The 18,985-nt window shown below is 34.6% G+C and overlaps 2 protein-coding genes across 3 annotated transcripts in view; one reads left to right on the forward strand and one right to left on the reverse strand.

Annotated features, from left to right (window-relative positions):
- The window catches only part of LOC113237961 (F-box only protein 9), an 18,274-nt gene extending 16,382 nt beyond the window's left edge, over positions 1 to 1,892 (reverse strand). Inside the window, exon 1 of the mRNA XM_026474677.1 lies at positions 1,771 to 1,892. Coding sequence (XP_026330462.1) covers positions 1,771 to 1,892 — 122 coding nt within the window. The remainder of the gene's footprint in view (positions 1 to 1,770) is intronic.
- Positions 1,893 to 2,370: 478 nt separating this feature from the next.
- On the forward strand, positions 2,371 to 18,870 carry LOC113237792 (AP-1 complex subunit sigma-2). Of its 2 annotated transcripts, none has more exons than XM_026474456.1 (5): positions 2,371 to 2,525; positions 7,697 to 7,875; positions 8,493 to 8,601; positions 9,935 to 10,072; positions 15,864 to 16,590. In XM_026474456.1, the coding sequence occupies exons 1-5, from the start codon at positions 2,523 to 2,525 to the stop codon at positions 15,906 to 15,908; spliced, it is 474 nt and encodes a 157-aa protein (XP_026330241.1). In that variant the 5' UTR covers positions 2,371 to 2,522; the 3' UTR covers positions 15,909 to 16,590. The 2 variants fall into 2 exon arrangements, with proteins under 2 accessions (XP_026330241.1, XP_026330240.1); XM_026474455.1 differs by lacking the exon at positions 15,864 to 16,590 and adding an exon at positions 17,812 to 18,870 and having other exon boundaries at positions 2,375 to 2,525.
- The last annotated feature ends 115 nt before the right edge of the window (positions 18,871 to 18,985 follow it).

The following is an 18,985-nucleotide window of genomic DNA, read 5'->3' on the forward strand; positions in this document are numbered from 1 at the left end:
TTTTACAATCGTTTTATAGAGCTCCATAAGAAAGTTCGTCCAGGGAAGTACAGCCGCCATAACTTATTTCTTCCGCCAAGCTGATTTAATAAAATGAAAAGTCAGTCATCTACCGAATTTTTTGACACGATTTACTTTAAAATCCAAACAGCTAATCACTTAATAGTTTTATCCTAATGTTCCTTTAAATATTGTTGACATTCATTGAAACGTGGGTATGTATGTATCAGCAAACCAAAATAAATTAAAACAATAGTTTCAAATCAAACAAGAGTTACGTTAATATGAATAACATTTCCTTCACACTTCGTAACTTGTAGTTTACTTTGTACAATTAGCCAAAAATACAAATAAATCATTTCATTACATAAACCTAAAGCTAAACACATAACTCCGAATTCTATATTTCTAAATCTGAGAGCTTCAATACACATCACAGTTATTAATACAAATTGGATGATTAAGTAGAATAGGACAAATGCTAAATAAGCTATATAAAATCTTGCCAAGCGGGCCATATCAGCAACTAGCAATAAAATATGAAACGTAAACACTATAGCGCCCAAGGCTCCATAGAATATGGCTATCGCATCTACTTCTGTCTTCGGCACACCGTTTTCAACAAGCATTTTTTTCCCGGAAGGCGACGAGAGATAAACACACGCCAGTGTCGGTACTACTCCCCACAAAGCTATTAATGAAACAGCTACTTTTAAAGGCACACAAATGCAGCAATAGTAAAATACTGGAAAACGGTACCCAGTAACGAAATTTGTGATTGCTTTTGATATTTTTGGTGGAGCCGGCGTTAATGGTGGCAACGTATTTGCTTGTGTCATTTTTTAATCGTTCTTGATCTGTTCAATTTCTATCAAGTCCTGATAGCCCTGATATCATCTCCAATTTCAGAGTCTTCCAGCGGGTGTTCCTTTCATAATACAGCTAAATCTAGATTCGGTTTGATGATTGTAATATCCAGTGAAACCCTTTGTCAAATATATAACGTATTACGTAAAATATGGAAACTTGTAGCAAAAATTCACGCAGGAAAAATACCTACACATACATTTTGTCTATAATATTATTTTCTAATGGCGGCCACTATCTTAGGCCCGTAGAGGGAGAATTTTTATTCTCCCTCTACGCTTAGGCCAGTGTCAGTTTCGACGAATGCAGTCAGTTTGTCAAAAACAAAATAAAAATTGACACTGTTTCCTTAGTCTAAGTTTTTTCCATAGAGTCTAAGCCATGTTTAAGCTCTTACAACTCTAGTAACTCTTTTTTCTTCACATTCAAACTTACACAGTAATATCCAAAGAGAAGATATTTATAATACGTACATATTCTTTATACAGGGTGGAAATTTGTAATGCCACCTGGAGGGAAAGTACTCTAAAATACTAACTAATTAATTGCTCTCCATGTGAAATGAGCTCCATTTTCTTGGATCTTGAATCTTTTAACGAATTCATTTTGAGTAACTTTTAATAACGTGTTGTGATGAATTGTATTACAAATCGTATTCTGAACCTCAGCCTTCAACTCATTTACACTCACATAGAAATCTGGAGAACGGGGTATCAGGTCTACTGGAAGACGTGCCACTTAGCATATTGCGGGAATGATCAGATCTCAGCCTTTTTCAGGATAACACTGACCTGGTCAATGTATGTATCTAAGTCCTTCTGGGACGTCCTCTTAAAATCCATACTCGCATCATAAAGTTTGGTAATACTTCTTTCATCCATCCGCTCTACATATTCAAACCACCTCAACATTCCTTTCTCTATCCTAGTCAACACGTCCTCTTTCAAGATACATCTTTCATGTATCATTGTATTCTTCACTCCATCACTCACATTTATTCCAGAAATTTTCCTCAAAGATCTCATCTCCACTGCATTAATTTTACTTTCATGCTTTTTCTACAATACTCAACTTTCACCAGGAACCAGCTAAGCATTGTGTATGGACATGTGTGCTTTTTGGGATAAGATGTTGCTCCCCATTAGACCATATGTGGTACATTTATTGTCCTTCCCTTCTTTCAATATCTCATCAAAGTTAAAAAATATTGAAAAAATGTAAATCGAAAGCGCATGTTATGTTCTTCGTTTAGAAATATCTTTTGATGTGTTATTTAGCGTGATTATTAACACAAAATTGTATAACGCAAAATGAGTATTAGAATTATTGAACAACAGTGAAAAATTGGTGAAAAACCCGAAAACGAAATGAAGGCCTGACTCAAGAGTCTCATATCCAAGCTAAAAATCCTTAAAAAAAAAGAAAAGAAAAAATGTTGCCATACCAAAAAAGTCTTGTCATGTTTGAAACGTCAATGTCAATAATTCCAACGTAGCTTTTCCTGTCTGTGCATTTCAATATTTTCAGTTTACTTGCACGTTTATTAAATTTTGCTAATGACTTATGAAATATTCGTAATATGAAGTGATTCATGTTGAAGTATTCTATATTTCCAAACAAGAATTGACAGATTGTTTTGCTAACGAGCTTCCAAGATGGTAAGACCGCATACATCTCGTAACATCGAGTCACTTCATTTTCATTGATCATTCTAAGAATATCTGATAATTGCATTATATCGTTCCAAATATTATGATAATAAATCCACTGGTATATGTTTAGCATTACTCAGAATGGGTTCATAAGCTTTTAAATGTTATCATAACAGCGTGAAGAGAAAGCGACAAAAAAAACAAGAAAATTGACCGTATAAATAACTCGACATTAGCGGAGCCATCGATAGTATTGATGGAGCTATATCATTATAAAGAAGAAGACTATAGAAAGAAGTACATTGTTCCTACTATTATGAACATAAACAATTACAATTATTAATACAAAGATCGAACACTCAGAAAAAATTAATTCGATCCGGTCGGATTCGAACCGACGTCTTCTTGCATACCGTGCCAGACGCTATACCAACTAAGACACGGAACGAACCAATGGGCCTCACGAATTTTTCTATGTGCTTGCGTCGTTGTCTTTGTACTTGGTCTTTCAACGACTTTTTAGTCGTAGCGCCATCTATGAGAAATCTATGACAGATTTATCACCCAGTTAGTACCTTTACAGCTACCAGTCCTGGCGAGAGATGTCGCTATTCACTGTATTAATTAAATTTTTATTGAATTGATATTCAATTATTTTTTGTGAAATGACTCCACTAGTTTGTTATAATTATTAATACAAAGATCGAACACTCAGAAAAAACACTCAGAAAAAATTCCTTCAATCCGGTCGGATTCGAACTGACGTCTTCTTGCATAAATCTGTCATAGATTTCTCATAGATGGCGCTATGACTAAAAAGTCGTTGAAAGACCAAGTACAAAGACACGACACAAGCACATAGAAAAATTCGAGAGGTCCGTTGGTTCGTTCCGTGGCTTAGTTGGTATAGCGTCTGGCACAGTATGCAAGAAGACCTTGTATGCACTGATGCTTCCTATCGCAGTGTGTCTGCCGAAGTGATAGGGAGTAAACTCTCAAATCATGCTTTGGTCATGTGTGAATTTAATTTTAAAAAGTTTAGGACTGTACCAAGGCATGTGACCCGACGTAGTTTAAAAGACATAAATTTGGACTATTTTCAGAATGACGTCAGAGCCATTCCATGGCATATTATCCTAAGCTTAGAAAATGTTAATGAGATGGTAATTTCGGCAACTGAGTTTATTACAAAACTGTTTGATTTGCATTCTCCTACCAAATCGGTTTTGGTCCATTATCACTCATATCCATGGATTACGGAGAATGTAAAGCTAATGATGAGATTGAGAAATGAAGCTCACACACGATATCACAAAACCAAAGATGAGACACATAAAAGTTATTACAAAGATCTTAAAAATCTAGTGAAGACCTCCCTTGATCTTGAAAAAACAGCTTATTTTAAGCAACATTTTAACAGACATATAAAGGACCCTGCGACTTTGTGAAAGAATCTCAAGTTAAATATACTTCCACCAAAACCTGAATTCGAACTTCCATCTCATCTCTGCTTGCCTGATGATATTAATAGACACTTTCTCAATTTGCCTGAATCCGATACCGACGTCTCAGTACTAGAGTATTTTACGCTTCATAGAGCTGGAAATTTTGTCTTTACTCTCAAAACTATTACTTCTGCATCTATGTTGCGAATTATTAACAGTCTTAAATCTAATGCCCTGGGAGCCGATATGATTTCCTTGGACATGTTACTGTTAACGCTCCCATATACCCTGGAAACTTTAACATCCATAATTAACACCTCGATACTTTCTTCAACGTTCCCTGATCTTTACAAAACAGCCATCGGACAACCTCTCCCCAAAAATACAAATCCACTTACTTTTAAGGATCTTTGACCAATTAGTATACTACCTTGCATGTCTAAGTTGTTGGAGAGGGTCGTAAGTCAGCAGCTCACAGACTTTTTGGAATCAAATAGCATTCTTCCCCAGGTTCAGTCGGGTTTTAGGAAAAAACACAGCACCTCTACGGCTTTGATGGATGTCACGTGGAACATTTTGGAGGCTCAAGACACAGGAATGGGAACTGTGCTTGTGCTTCTTGATTTTTCCCGTGCATTTGATACAATAAATATTTCTCTCCTATTATCCAAATTAGTGTATTATGGTTTCGATGAGCCTTCAGTGAAATGGTTTGATAGCTACCTGAATAATCGCTCTCAATATGTACAGTTTGGTGGGAGAGATGGTTCTGTGTCTTCATCGTCCCTTGCCCATATGCGAAGCAGTGTCCCACAGGGTTCTATCTTAGGGCCTTTGCTCTTCATTCTTTACATTGCATCCTAACAAGTCCAAGTTTATAGTATTTGGGTCAAGGCTGCAAGTTTCGAGAATGGCTTCGAGAGAACCTCAATTAACTATTCAAGGAGAAGCAATAGCTGGTGTCCGTGAAGCGCGCAATCTAGGTCTCATAATGGACTCTGGGCTACGTTTTGAATCTCATATAGCAGAAGTTGCTCGTAACAGTTTTTATCGCCTAAAAGTTTTATATAAGATGCGAGATTATCTCAGCACGGATTTGCGGTTTAAATTGGTGGAATCCTTGATTTTTGTCTAAATTTAACTATACAGATACAGTTTATGGTTCTCGTCTTCTGTGTAAAACTAAAGCATTAATACAGCGAGTTCAAAATGCATGCCTAAGATTTTGTTATACAATACCTCCTAGAAGTCATGTATCGCCATTTTTAAATAAAAATAAACTATTAAATATGTCTTCACGTCGGTATATACATTTTGCCACTTTACTCTTTGGTATAATAAAACATAAAAAACCGTATTACCTATATAAAAGTTTAATATGGTCTTCGCAATTGCGTCTTGGTCGGCTAATTCTCCAGTGCCACAGAACTGCATCATTTCAAGGGAGCTTTAAGTATGCCGCGGCGAAAATCTGGAATGATTTGCCTCCTCCTATTCGCGATATAGCTTCTTTGTCTGGCTTTCGCAAAAGAAGTAAAGAGTTTACGCTAATAGGACAAATGAACGGCATCAATCACTAAAGCTAGTTGTTAATTTATTTTAGTATTGTTATGACTTATACATTATTCTTATTATTATTATTATTAATTTTGTTATTTTATACTGTTTAAGAGCACGCTGCATATTGTAATAATTATATTATAAATTGGGTATTGTTATTTTAAATGTTTAGGTTACGGATCAAATCCTTGTTATTCTTTTTAGTTTTTGTTAAATAGGCATAGCCTATCTACCTCTTCTCAGGCTCCAGCTGAAAACCAGCGCTGTGGCTCTGCGCAGCATTAAGCTGAGCTGGCTAGCCTTTTCGGCTATTATTTATGTACTTAGTAATATATATATTTTTTGGTTCCTTATATTATATTATGCAGCTATGCACAACATTTGAATAATTAATATTATTATTATTATAATAATAACTCTTTATTGCACAAAGAAAAGATACATGAAACACAAGTTATAAAGGACATATACAAAGGTGAGCTTATCTCTAGAAGAGATCTCTTCCAGCCAACCCTAGTTTAGGTGAAAAATGAAGTCTGCGGGACTAATTATTGTACAATAAAATTTAAATTTAAATGTGAGTAAAAAAAAATAATTAAAATATATATATAAATAATGTATATATACATATAAAGGATGATAATATATACATATGACAGACATACACACCTACATGAACTTTATATACATAAATACAAACATAAGCAGAATATATATTATAATCTAAACAAATTACTACTTTATAATATATGTTACCTATTAGCTATCTAACGCGTTCGACAGGTACTAGTGCTCTTTTAATTTATGTTTGAAAGATGCCACTGATGGACTGTCACGAATGCTAGCAGGCAGTCTATTCCACATACGAGTTGCACTTACCGTGAAAGAGTTGTGGAAGAATTTCGAGTTGGATTGGGGATTTATTAGTGATCTAGTGTCACAGGTACGTTTTGGGCGGGAACTGGGGGATAAGGGAGAAAAACGGGAACACAGATAATGAGGAAGCTGGGGGTTATGTAGAATTTTATAAAGGAGACAAAGAACGTGCATATCTCGGCGAAGTCGGATTTGTAGCCATTTCAACTTAGTTCGAAATTCCGAGACACGGTCATATTTCCGTAAACCGAATATGAAACGGATTGCCAGATTTTGTAAGCGCTCCAGTTTGTTAAGCAGCTCCTCAGTAGCATCCAAATAACAAACATCGGCATAGTCGAGAAGAGGAAGTAGTAAAGACTGAGCAAGCATAATTGCTTGGTATTGAATGGCAAGAAGAATTGAAGCCGCTTGAGAGAATGGTAGGAAAAATGCATGCGTCGACTAACCTCATTTACCTGCGGTCTTCAAGACAGTGTATTATCGATTATCAGACCCAGGTTCTTTGTATTATCAGCATATGCAAGACTCACTCCATTATACGAAACCTTGGCGAGATTATTAATGTCCAACCTACAGTAATATTAATAATTTGTATATTTTATTTGTAATAGCCGAATAAATGTTTCTTTCTTTCTTTAAAAATATGTTTTTTTGTACAAAACTGAGAGGACACACTCGCTCTGGCCTCATAACGAAAAAAGGCCCAACTATGCGTACTTTATTCGACAGTTGTGCCTTTTTTTTTCCAAGGGCAGATTTGACCTTCATATCACCTGACGGAAAGTGACATTGAGGTCAACAATGGAGCATGCACACCTAAATAATACTTATTGATCTAAACATGACTGCACAACAAAAATCTGCATAGGTTTATCCATACACTGCAAAAATTATGTTAAGTGCTTTGGACTACGGTAATGGACGGTAATGAAGAGATCCATGGTCATCTAAATGTCATATCGGTAGCTGATGAGATCGACCGACATAAAACTAAGCACAAAGAGCGACTATCCTGCCACCCGAACCCACTCATTGCGGAACTTCTAGATCCATCAACTATGGTCAAACGGCTTAAGCGAGGCCATGTTCTATAGTTGGGAGGTGCGGCACTGGCCGCTCCACCAAAAACGTTTTCTCTCGTTCAAAAGATTCGCTTATGGCCTGGCGGCCGATTGCAAATAAAATAATCATAAAAAAAAGAAAAAGAAAAGTGCTTTGGACGTTTAGTGTTTATTCCATAATAGTTTGCTCGGTCTTAGAAGCTTAAAAATACTTATTTGTATACAATTTCAGATGCAGTTCATGCTCCTGTTTAGCCGGCAAGGCAAGCTTCGGCTGCAAAAGTGGTATGTGGCGCACCCTGACAAGCTGAAGAAGAAAATTACTCGAGAACTGATCACAACAGTTTTGGCTCGTAAGCCAAAGATGTGCTCTTTCCTCGAGTGGAAGGATGTCAAAGTCGTTTACAAAAGGTATCTGCCTGTCTTTTCGAGATTACCTTCCTTGGGAATATTGTACACAGTTAGAATAATCATTAGTGATTGACATCAGAAGGCCAAATTGACTGCCGAGTGTTTACAGTCTACTCGCGGGAATCAAATGGAAAAAAAAATTAAAATAGGCATGTGAGCTGGACATTTAAGATTTTTATTCGACTTTATGTCGCTTACAATACAAATTGTTCAAAGCTTGATGTGCTTTTGCCTGTATGGACAATGGGGAGGATGCTGTACGTTAACCCGGGGTCGCTGACCTAAGGCACTAGTCTTTTGAACACTGAATGAAGTCTGTATATGGGATGATCTAGGGTCAGGCCCTGACTGATATGGTCCCTGTACCTTTACTGTATAACCATGAGATTATTGGGGGCGCTATAAACAAAACTTAAGCAGAGAGATGTGAGCCTGTCCATAACAGTTGCAGTGCCGCTCGGAATTTTAAATCGCAAAACTAGTTGGCGAACGATATATGTACCTAATCATAAATATAAAAATTCTACAAGCCTTGCACATTTTAATTACATTTTTTAATTAAGTTCTCAAGGTTGTCATGTGTTTCCTCTTTTTAAAAATGCGAATATTGTTTATAGATATGCATCATTATACTTTTGTTGCGCAATGGAGCAAGAAGATAACGAGTTATTGACTCTGGAGCTAATCCACCGTTATGTTGAACTACTCGATAAATATTTTGGAAGTGTGAGTGTTTTTACCTTTTCTTCTTAATTGTTTCCTTAACACTAGGTATTAAAATCAAGCCTGTTTAGTATGTTTGGCCAAATACATTGACTGTCTTCTGCTTATGCTGAGTGTGTGCATTATTTATAATATTATGCACTACACACATACCTAGACACCACACAAACCGCAAACAACACCTACACTCTCGAGAGAAACAAATGTATCACATGCGCCCTTTCAACTAACGGCGGCAGTATTGTAGTTTATGGTTAGGGCTAAGCTGCTAGGTAGGACCCTAGGGTTGATTGTGATAGGTTACAGCTTTCCCTTACCACTTCATGTATAGCAAGCTAGCTTTAATAACAGCACAAAACTATACTAAACAATATCACACCCAACAATAGTCTCTTTTTTTGAAGATGGAGTAAAATGACATTTGTAGGGTTGCCTGATTTCATAAAATTTTAAATAGTTATGTAATTGTTGGTGATAGTTTTATCGATAGATTGTCAAAGATAAAATCTTACCAAAAATTACTGAATCGTGAATGTTACGACGTTCTAATGATTATTAATTCCGTTATTCTTATTTTGACAGTAGGCCTGCTACCATCAAGATCAATTTTCATTCGTATACATTTTACAAGAATAACCGGATTTGATTATCTATGTATATTGAATTAAAATGAAAAACTTTAAAATATGTCTCCTCTTTGTATTTTTCATAAACATCTCTCTAAATACAGTGTTATACATACATGTATAACTTACAAAAATTGACAATTCAAATGAACTTGTGCTCAGTAATTGGATGAATAATGAGTCGAAGATGATTCAAATGAAACAAGTTCGGCTGTTTATTCCATAAGCGCGACTAATATTCAGTCGATAGTCGATGGAATATTTATCAACTGCAATCATTAACTGCTCACAAGCAGGCAACACTTTTACGCAATAAACTGTCATTTTACTCCGTCTTTAAAAAGGATATACTATAGTCAATTTGTTACTTACCTAGATTATTTGTTACCAATTGACTTGCGAAATTTTACATTCATTTAACACATTTCTTCATCTGCATGGGTCATAGTAAATTTTTAAAATCTTAGCGAATTTTAGCTGCATGACACACCCAGTATTTTTGATTATGTAATGACACACCTAAAAACTGATACAAGTTATTTGTTTGACGTGAATAAACGAAATCGTAACTCCAGTATCGCGACTACGCGGTATGGCCCTTAGCATACAAAAACACTAAATGTAAGTTATATCTTTTAGATTGTATGAGAAATACCACATAAGTGTAACCAATAAAAGAAAGTTTTATAATTTTACTCTCCCTTAAACAGGTATGTGAGCTGGACATTATCTTCAACTTTGAGAAGGCGTACTTCATACTAGACGAATTGGTTCTCGGAGGAGAGCTGCAAGAGACCAGTAAGAAGAATGTGCTGAAAGCCATCGCTGCCCAGGACCTGCTCCAAGAGGTCAGTAGCCAGGACAATGAGCTTGTCTAAACTTGCATTTGTTTGGACCACTTTTTATCTACCGTTTATGGACAAGTGTTTGATTTTTTCTGCTTAGGTTATCGTTAAATAGAGGTTCAGGGAACCGATCTTTAGGTACTACAATTTTTAGCAAAATAAAGTTCTATGACAGTTAGGTTTATGTGAATTGTTCTCGAAATCTAGATTAAATAAACTCACGATTATGCTTAGCATACAAAAAGTCCCACTGATTAAATGTTTACAGTTTTTGCAAATAAACATCATCATTATCTCTTGTAATTACATTACAATTTTGTCACAGCTTTTAATTTGTTGATTATACTTTATAGCAAATATGCCATTTGGGGTAACAATGTTTGTTGTTATATAGTTGTTGCTTCCCAGAGTTACAGTTTTAATGACAATGAAATATAGTTATATTTCATGGCCATTAAAACTGATAGGTGAAATAATCTTAAAATTATCTGCCCATAATGAATTCTAGTCCTAAACAACTATACTGTATTGTTAGTATCTAGTTGGATATTTAATAGAGTTAATAATCTATGAGATATCATAATGTGGACCAGAATATTAGGACTGTGGCCTCGGTAGTGCCTTTTCATTGTATATAACGTCACTAGTGTAGCCAGAGCACTGCCTTTTCAATTTTATGCTCTATGTATTTAAAGTGTTTTACATATCAATATTCTTTCACAGTTTATGTGTCATAATCGCAACTAACTAATTGTGACAATATTTTATATTGATTGCTATAAAAGAACATAATACAATCACTTAAAATAGTTCTTAAGGGTGATTAGTTGTTGTATAAAATGCTAAATTTTACAACGCATATCTTGAGTAGTAAATATAATTTGTTAAGTCTTATTGATAGTTTACAATTGCTTTTTGAAACACAATATTTCAGACCTTTTGAAGTGGCGGCACCCCTTTTTCGTATTTATTAACCTTAGTTACTATAAATGTATATGATACAATGTATTACGATTGGTTACTTAACCCAGATATTTTAACATTTCCTTTTTGCTGCACATTTTCTCTTTCACATAATACGTGGCGGCCTAAAATATGACAAACACCGTCTCTTTTACACTTCAAAATTACTAATAGAACTTTATATTTTGCTAATAAATATATTATTTTTTGGTGTGATGTGCATGCACTGATGGAGGCAGGACCTGAACGATGGATTGTTGCACTGAAACTGTCGCCCCCTGCAACGCTATTCCTAAGTCTATATGTCTACCTTTGTAGATACTTGCTCTTATACCTTTAGCCCTTGGTATCCTAATTTGCTTTACATTATCCTTTGCATTCAGTAGTTTTTGCAAAAATTAACTCATTACCAATGATCGGAAAAAGGTGCTCCACATACATAGAGACATGTATATACCTACAACATCAAGTATATAACCAGAAATAGAGACGAAATAAGGGCAATACATTCCTGGTAACTTATCAGTGATTCATCACTTATAAACATCAACTCTCGTTTGCACTGAAATACAGAAGCGCCAACAATTGACCTATGTGTACGTCTGCGTATATTCCAAAAATATTCTGTATTTATTGTAATAAAGATAATATCTCTAACAATGGCGTGCTGTTTCATTCGGTGGTGTGGGGAAAAACACCAAAACATCTAATTATAAAACAAACGGAATCAAATTTCATCGGTACCTAATTAAATATGTAATTTTGCAATTTTCGTCCAATAAAGCAAAGCTCTAGTTACTGGTCGATTTGAAGTGAAACAATCGACATTGTTTCGAATTCGGGTAGGCCAATCGGAGCGCAGTTGTCGCAGTATGGCAGAATAGTTTTCAAACAAATTAAATGACATTTCGTCTCTGTTTCTGGTTCTATACTCGATGAACTACAAGGAACGACATAACGTTGTCAAAACAAGCAATTATTAATTAATTAATTTTTCGAATTCCGGATTTCCGGAAATGGTTTTACTGCATCGTAAGACAACACTACTCATCTAGGAAGTCGAAGTCGCATTTCAAAGTAATTTTACGAACGCCATGTAAAATAATGCAGTAGCTAACTGACCTTTTACCAAAGCAGATAATAAAATAGTAACGAAAATGGTCACTCTCCGCCCCTCCCTAGCTTTACTATAGATACCGCACTGCGCCCTGCATATTTTTTTATATTTTTTATTTAATTATTTGTAATCAGGTTGCAAAGACCCATAAATACATACCTTAAAGACTAACTAATAATAATATAAATAATAAAAAAATAATAATAATAAAAAATACATTGTTTAAACTACAATTAGTTTTAAAATAAATTTGAAGTAAATTTTTTGCTTGTTAATTTTTTATTACTTAACAAAAAACACATTTTGCATTTAAAAAAAAAAAAAAAAAACAGTTGGCGAAAACCTAATTGGTGGTAAAAAAGGTCCATCAAAGAAATATTCTTATATCGATTAAATATTCGTCTTTAGTGACTTTTAGTAACGTGTGTGGCCCCCATGAGCCCTAATTACAGCTTGACAACGACGTGTCATGCTTCGTATGATCCTCCGAATATCTTCTTGCGGAATTCGCTCCCGTTCTTCCATCAACGCTTCAGTGAGCTGCTGCAGTGTTTGAGGTGTAATAGAACGCTTCTGGATGCGCCTGTCAACCAAGTCCCAAATGTATTCAATCGGATTTAGGTCCGGGCTCATGGAAGGCCACTCCATTACATATATTTCATGATGTCTTAAGTAATCTGACGTGATGGCCGCAGCACGTGGCTAGCATTATCTTGCATTAAAAGAAAATCTGGACCGATACCATATGATGCAGGCAAAACATGATCTTCGAACACGTTTTCTATGTAAGCTTGAGCACACAACTGCTCGGAAACAATGGCGAGATCTGTGCGCTCGTCGCAACTAACTCCGACCCAAACCATCACCTAGCCACATCCAAATTTGTCATATTCCTGTACTGCCACTGCACTGTATCGCTTGCCTGGGCGTCTATAAACACGGATACGACCATCGCAACGTGTTAGACGGAATCGTGATTCGTCAGTAAAAAGCACTGGCCTCCAATGTCGAAGTTGCCAATTAGCGTGATGCACGAACCGTCGGCGAGCTTATCTATGTTAAATAGTTAGACTCACAGCCCGAACTGGTCGGCGCGATCTCAAATTGACTTCCATCAACCTGTTTCTTACCGTCTGGTCGGAAATTTCTATACCAGTAGCCGTGCTTAATGTATTTTGGAGATCTCTTGCAGTTGTGGTGCGGCTACGTAAAGCACAGTTGACGATGTAGCGATCTTGCCAACGTGTAGTTTTTCTCTCTCGACCTTGACCGGCGTGGTCATTCTCCCGTCTCACGGTATCGCTTCCAAAACCTGTAAATAACAGAAAGGACTACTCCAAGATCATTTCCTACATAACGCATAGTTCGACCCTGTTCCAGCAAAGCAACAGCTTGGTAGTCAGACAGTCATATCTGGCATTATGACCTAAACTCACTCGCTTCAATGAATAAGAATACTCAAAAGACTCACTTTAATCTCTATTAATACTCAAATGACCTGAAAAACAACTTAAAATGTGTTTTCTGTGATTAGAAAGTAAAGAAAATTCAATGGCGTCACTTTATGTTTAGGTGTTTATAGACTCTTGACCACTTTATTGAGAACTACTAACAAACACGCCGATGCTCTTGTGTTTTTTAATTTCTTCGACAATGCCTCTACGTTATTTAGTGGCCACATATAATTAAATCCTTAAGCAAAAAGTTTAGTTGTACTTTAAAGTTTTGTTTCCCTAATTGTTTTGAGCAGTATACAATAAAACACTTATGACAATTATTATTCACACGTATTGTCTGCGACGTGTGACGCAACGTGGGTGTCCGATAGCCGGCCTCGGAAACGTCGGTACATGACACCCTTCGGCCAAAACTCATCCTTCATGAAGGTCGACAGATGTTGAGTTGGTACTCTCACCACAAATGAATTAAAATTACATTGTGATGGAACCCATATTGGCGGCCACAATGACGGAACCGCACCAAGGCTGTTAATTATCTACTACATTTTTACATGGCACTATTAGAATTACTTCAAAATCCGACTTCGACTTCCTTGGTCAGTAGTTCGTCCTATGATGCAGTAAAACCATTTCCGTAAATCCGTAATTCGAAAAAGTAATTAATCGAGTTCTTAGGTTTTCGCGATTGTTACACATAGGAAATGAAACTATTTTTCCGGATTTAAATCGCGTATATTTGTTTTTTCAAACAAACCGACGTTTCGGGCCCTTTACAGGTCCCATGGTCACGGTTGAAAAAACAAATATACGCGATTTAAATCCTGAAAAATAGTTTAATTCATTAATATTTGGTGGTTTTAACTATTCTATGTCGCTCATTGTATCTATGTCTATACATGTATCTATATAATTATATGGAACATCTTTTTCCAACCATTGCTCATTACTTGAGTTTACGTGCATTTTTGGTGGAACAAGAATTACGAGAATCAGAATAATAGGTATTGTTTTCATTCATTCGTTTGTCATGGTGAAAAGGATAATTAAATCATAACAATTCCAAGTTACTGACCATGGTTGCTTTTCATATTTATAAAATCATGCTTCTTGCCTGCGTGCCCATTTTGGTTATTAGCTTTTTATGTATTAGTGCACTTTATTTGAAATATGGTTAAATAGTTTTGTTATTTTAGAAGTATGTAAGTATCTTCTACAGTATACCAGTATATTCTACCGCTTTTGTGCACGATCACAAATCTGAGCTTCTGCAAATTAGACCTTATGATAACCGATTTGTTGTTGTTAAATATGTACATAACAACACAATATTAAGCAGATGTTGGAAACTAAAATTGTAATTGAGTAGATAATTTATGTCAAAAGAGTAATTTTATGTCTATTTATAGCATTTTAAATAGCCGTAGTCAATGTAAGTTACAGTGGCCTCGTATTCGTGTAGTTAACAACTTGTCATTATTTACAATTTAATTGTAACTCATAAACTGTTTCACCTTTACGCCTTATATTAAAGTGGTTGAAAATAATAATAGAACTGCGTGTCAATTTCAATGTCAATTATTGCTTGTTAACAAATAATGCATTTTAAATATTGAGTTTACATAATTCATATTTATAATTTACAAGAATTGTAAATAAAATTAAACATGTTTACACAAATTGCAATTGCACCAATGCATGTTTACAGGGCAGTAACGGTGAATCAGTATCACATTTTACTCGTATTTATAATATTCGTGCCTGCTCATGCATTTATTGTAATGGGATGTGGAAATATAATCGTTTGAATCAATATTCTGTTTTCTTGCATGGACCTCTTCCCTTCGCCTGAAAGACATGAGTTTATGATTCCTTTTATAAAAAACATTTACTTATAATAGAAATTGTGAAACAAAAACTCATGTTATTTCCCATTACATAAAGTCGAATAATACACATATATACAGCTTTAAATTATTTTAAAGCTTTGATGTGGTGTGGGCTATTTATTGGTGTGGGTTACCCTTTGTAATATAATTTTGTTAACAGCATGCTATTATCGCTTCCAACTTACTACGAATAACTCTGGAAAATAAAAATAAATTAACTTTAATTACCAGTTGTCTTACTTATGAATACTTTAAACAAAAGAGAAACGAAATTGGAAGAAAAAAGATCCGTCTTTAACATAATCCTCAAAATTTTGAAAACCTATTATGTAACAAATTGACGGTAAATACGGGATGGATTGTATTAGGACGAAACAGTGGATGCTGCGCTGCGAGAAGTCGGCCTGCTGTGAGATCGCCGAAGTTCCAGAATCTTCACATTCCAAGTACACCGTTATCAAATAATATTTGTGTACGTTAACTTTGCTGTGGCCGTTATTTCTTCTAAAGGTTGCACATGTATATACATATGCAACCCTTAGAAGAAATAAGGACGCACATAGTTATAATCAACATTCATGTCTAAATAAACACTTTAAACATTCAATATTATCAGAAATAAATCTATTGTAAGTCTGATTGTTTCCGAGCCATTAACTAAAAGAATTAACCTTTAAGTACTGGACATAACTAAGTAAACAGCATATTTCACGTACACGGATAAGTTTACGTAATAATAAAAATGAGGAATATGAATTCCTGCAATTGCAATAAAATTCTCTTTAGATAGGATTCAAATGTAGTTCTGTGCTAGCTAAGGCTAGATGAATGTTTCGTGTGGAAATTCTCCATTGTAAATTATTTTGTCACTATAGTTCTACTTGATTCTACTTATGGTTGTTATATATTACATTTTAATTTTACGTAAAATAATTATTTTATAAAATCTCTCTTAACCTTACACATGACACATTTTTGGTAGTTTGTCTCAGAACAAACCACCGTGTAATATAATAAACCAAAGTGGACCAAATTGAAATTATGTTTGTTAGCCTATTTCCTAATTAATCAAAAAATCTTGTGCATTATTATTATGTTTATTTGACCTTGCCTAACGAAATTGAGTTAATTAGCATAAATATATTTAGCCAAAATTTGTACATTAGTACACCTTTAGACATTAGTGCTTAAATATGTGTGTCCTACTAAAGTGTGGTATTTTTGTTGTTTAAGCACATTAATTGAATTTAATTTTGTTATAATTGTTTTATAGTTTAATAAAGCTAAATATTGTTTATTTACATAAATTTTTATAATTCCGAATTGTGTTTTGAAAACAGGGTTTAAATGTTACACAATGAAAAAAAATACGAATTCTCCGTTTTTGTGCCATTATGCAATGCAAATTTTTGATTACGAGTTCGAATTTTTGTTTTTTTATAGTCTTATATTTACTCAATCCATTAGTGTAGTTCTATTAGCGAGAACTCGAAATTGCATACGTAATGATATTTGTGTGTTTACAGAAATTTTATATATGAATTTTGATTTTCTTCGTAAAGGCAAAAACGAGGTTTGTTATGTTTTGTAAAAAGAAAACAACAAAAATTATTTTTTTAAATACATTATTTATATTTTTGATCGAGTTTTCAGATTTTCACTAATATTTTTGACTAGATTTGTATGCGGTATGGATTGGATAATACTGCGATATATAGTTGCAGTTTGTAAGGTAGATTCATGAAAATTCATTCAGTAGTCATTTTGGTCCGCTTGAAAATCAAACTAAACAAGTTATATATATTTCGGACAACTCACATATTTACTTGTTTTGGTTTTTAGGTCAACGGTACCACTATAAATTCCGAGCTCTCGCTAATGTCTATGTATTCTATTGTTTTTAAGTTACAACTTTTGTACATTTATGACTTACGGATTAAACAATTTTATTCATAACTTTCGATTTCATTGTTATGCCCATTAGGTTCACAATTTAAAGAAATAAATGCTTTATGATGATAAATTATTAACGTATTTTCTGGGCAACACTAATCGAATAAATAGCCCAAAATATGATATCATAGCACCATCCCAGATATAAAGATTAAACGTAGCAGCGTTTATTATGTTTAAAATATGATTATAAATTCTTCGCGTGTTGTACGACTGTCTGCGTAAGGTCAGTGAGTTAACTTGGTCTTCGCACTCACGTTGTTCGTAACTAGTTTGTGTAACCGAAAAGCGATGGCTCCGCTCAGGCCGAGCCGGTCTAACGCGGCACGAGCGACACATGCTCAGTGATGACCCTTGTTGCAGGAGGAGACGCCGCAAGGATTCTTCGAGGACCATGGCTTGGGCTAAGATGGCATCTTCCACGACTGACGACATACGTAGGTAAATAGCTCTAAGTGTACTTCCAGTATAATCCACTGTAGAAGTAAATATCCCATACCCATTTCTGTAAAATCATTATCGAATTACTTATACTCATTAAGTTGCCGTGGTAGTTCCTAATATATTTTTTTGAAACTATATATACTGTAATTACTTTGAAAGGCATCTATACCCACATGTATTAAGTGCCTACGTATTTCTCGCACACGTAACCATGTAAAAGTATTAAAAGATTTATACGCTTGTAGTTATTTATCTACCTACATTGTAAGAAATTCCAATATATTATCAAGTCAAGCCTCAACACGTAAGTGTCTCAATGCGTTTATGAATATATTACACGCCCATCTAATTTTTAACACCCAAGTCAATAGACGAGTGGCATAAAAATTTAAAAACCACCCACAATTGTTTATCATTCACTTTACCGTATGAAGGTACGCGTTAAACATTTGAGGTAGATTTTCAAAAGTTAAAAACTAAGCTTCTGAATCAAATCCAGAAGTTTATTTACAAGATTAATTATTTAGACTAAGCAGTGTCCTTGTGTTAAGTATAATTTTACACTATGCATACAAATTCTGATATTTATTTTTTTTAACTAATGGCAGCTGTTAATGCACGTAACGTAACTGTAATCAAATACACGTAATTCCATTTTTCTATGCATAAGGATTCTTGAGAATCTTAATGAATTGTGCCAAAAGTAAGGAATCAAATGTATTTTCATATTCATTTAAATGGTGGCAATCTAGGAACAAGTGCTTTATTGTACAATGCTGTTTTGACCTCCAAACATTTACATATTTATAAAACCTTATAGAATATACGTTAACTATGATTTCTTGTGTTTTTGCAATATTACAGGTGCTATTTTAAATTTTGAAGTGGTATGTATGTGGTATGTTTTTAATCTATTGTATCTTTTCCCATATCAATCTCTCATATCTTTGAAATTTCAATGGGCCTAAATATCATGGCAAAGATGTTTCCTGAACCATATGATTAGTTTAAGTTTTAATAAATGATTATACAATAAAATAAAAACATTTATCAATTAAAAGCCTTTTATTCATAAACATACAAAATCTTGTAA

The sequence above is a fragment of the Hyposmocoma kahamanoa genome, unplaced genomic scaffold (genome assembly GCF_003589595.1).
Source record: "Hyposmocoma kahamanoa isolate Upper Pololo Valley unplaced genomic scaffold, ASM358959v1 94, whole genome shotgun sequence".
Lineage (NCBI taxonomy): Eukaryota > Metazoa > Arthropoda > Insecta > Lepidoptera > Cosmopterigidae > Hyposmocoma > Hyposmocoma kahamanoa.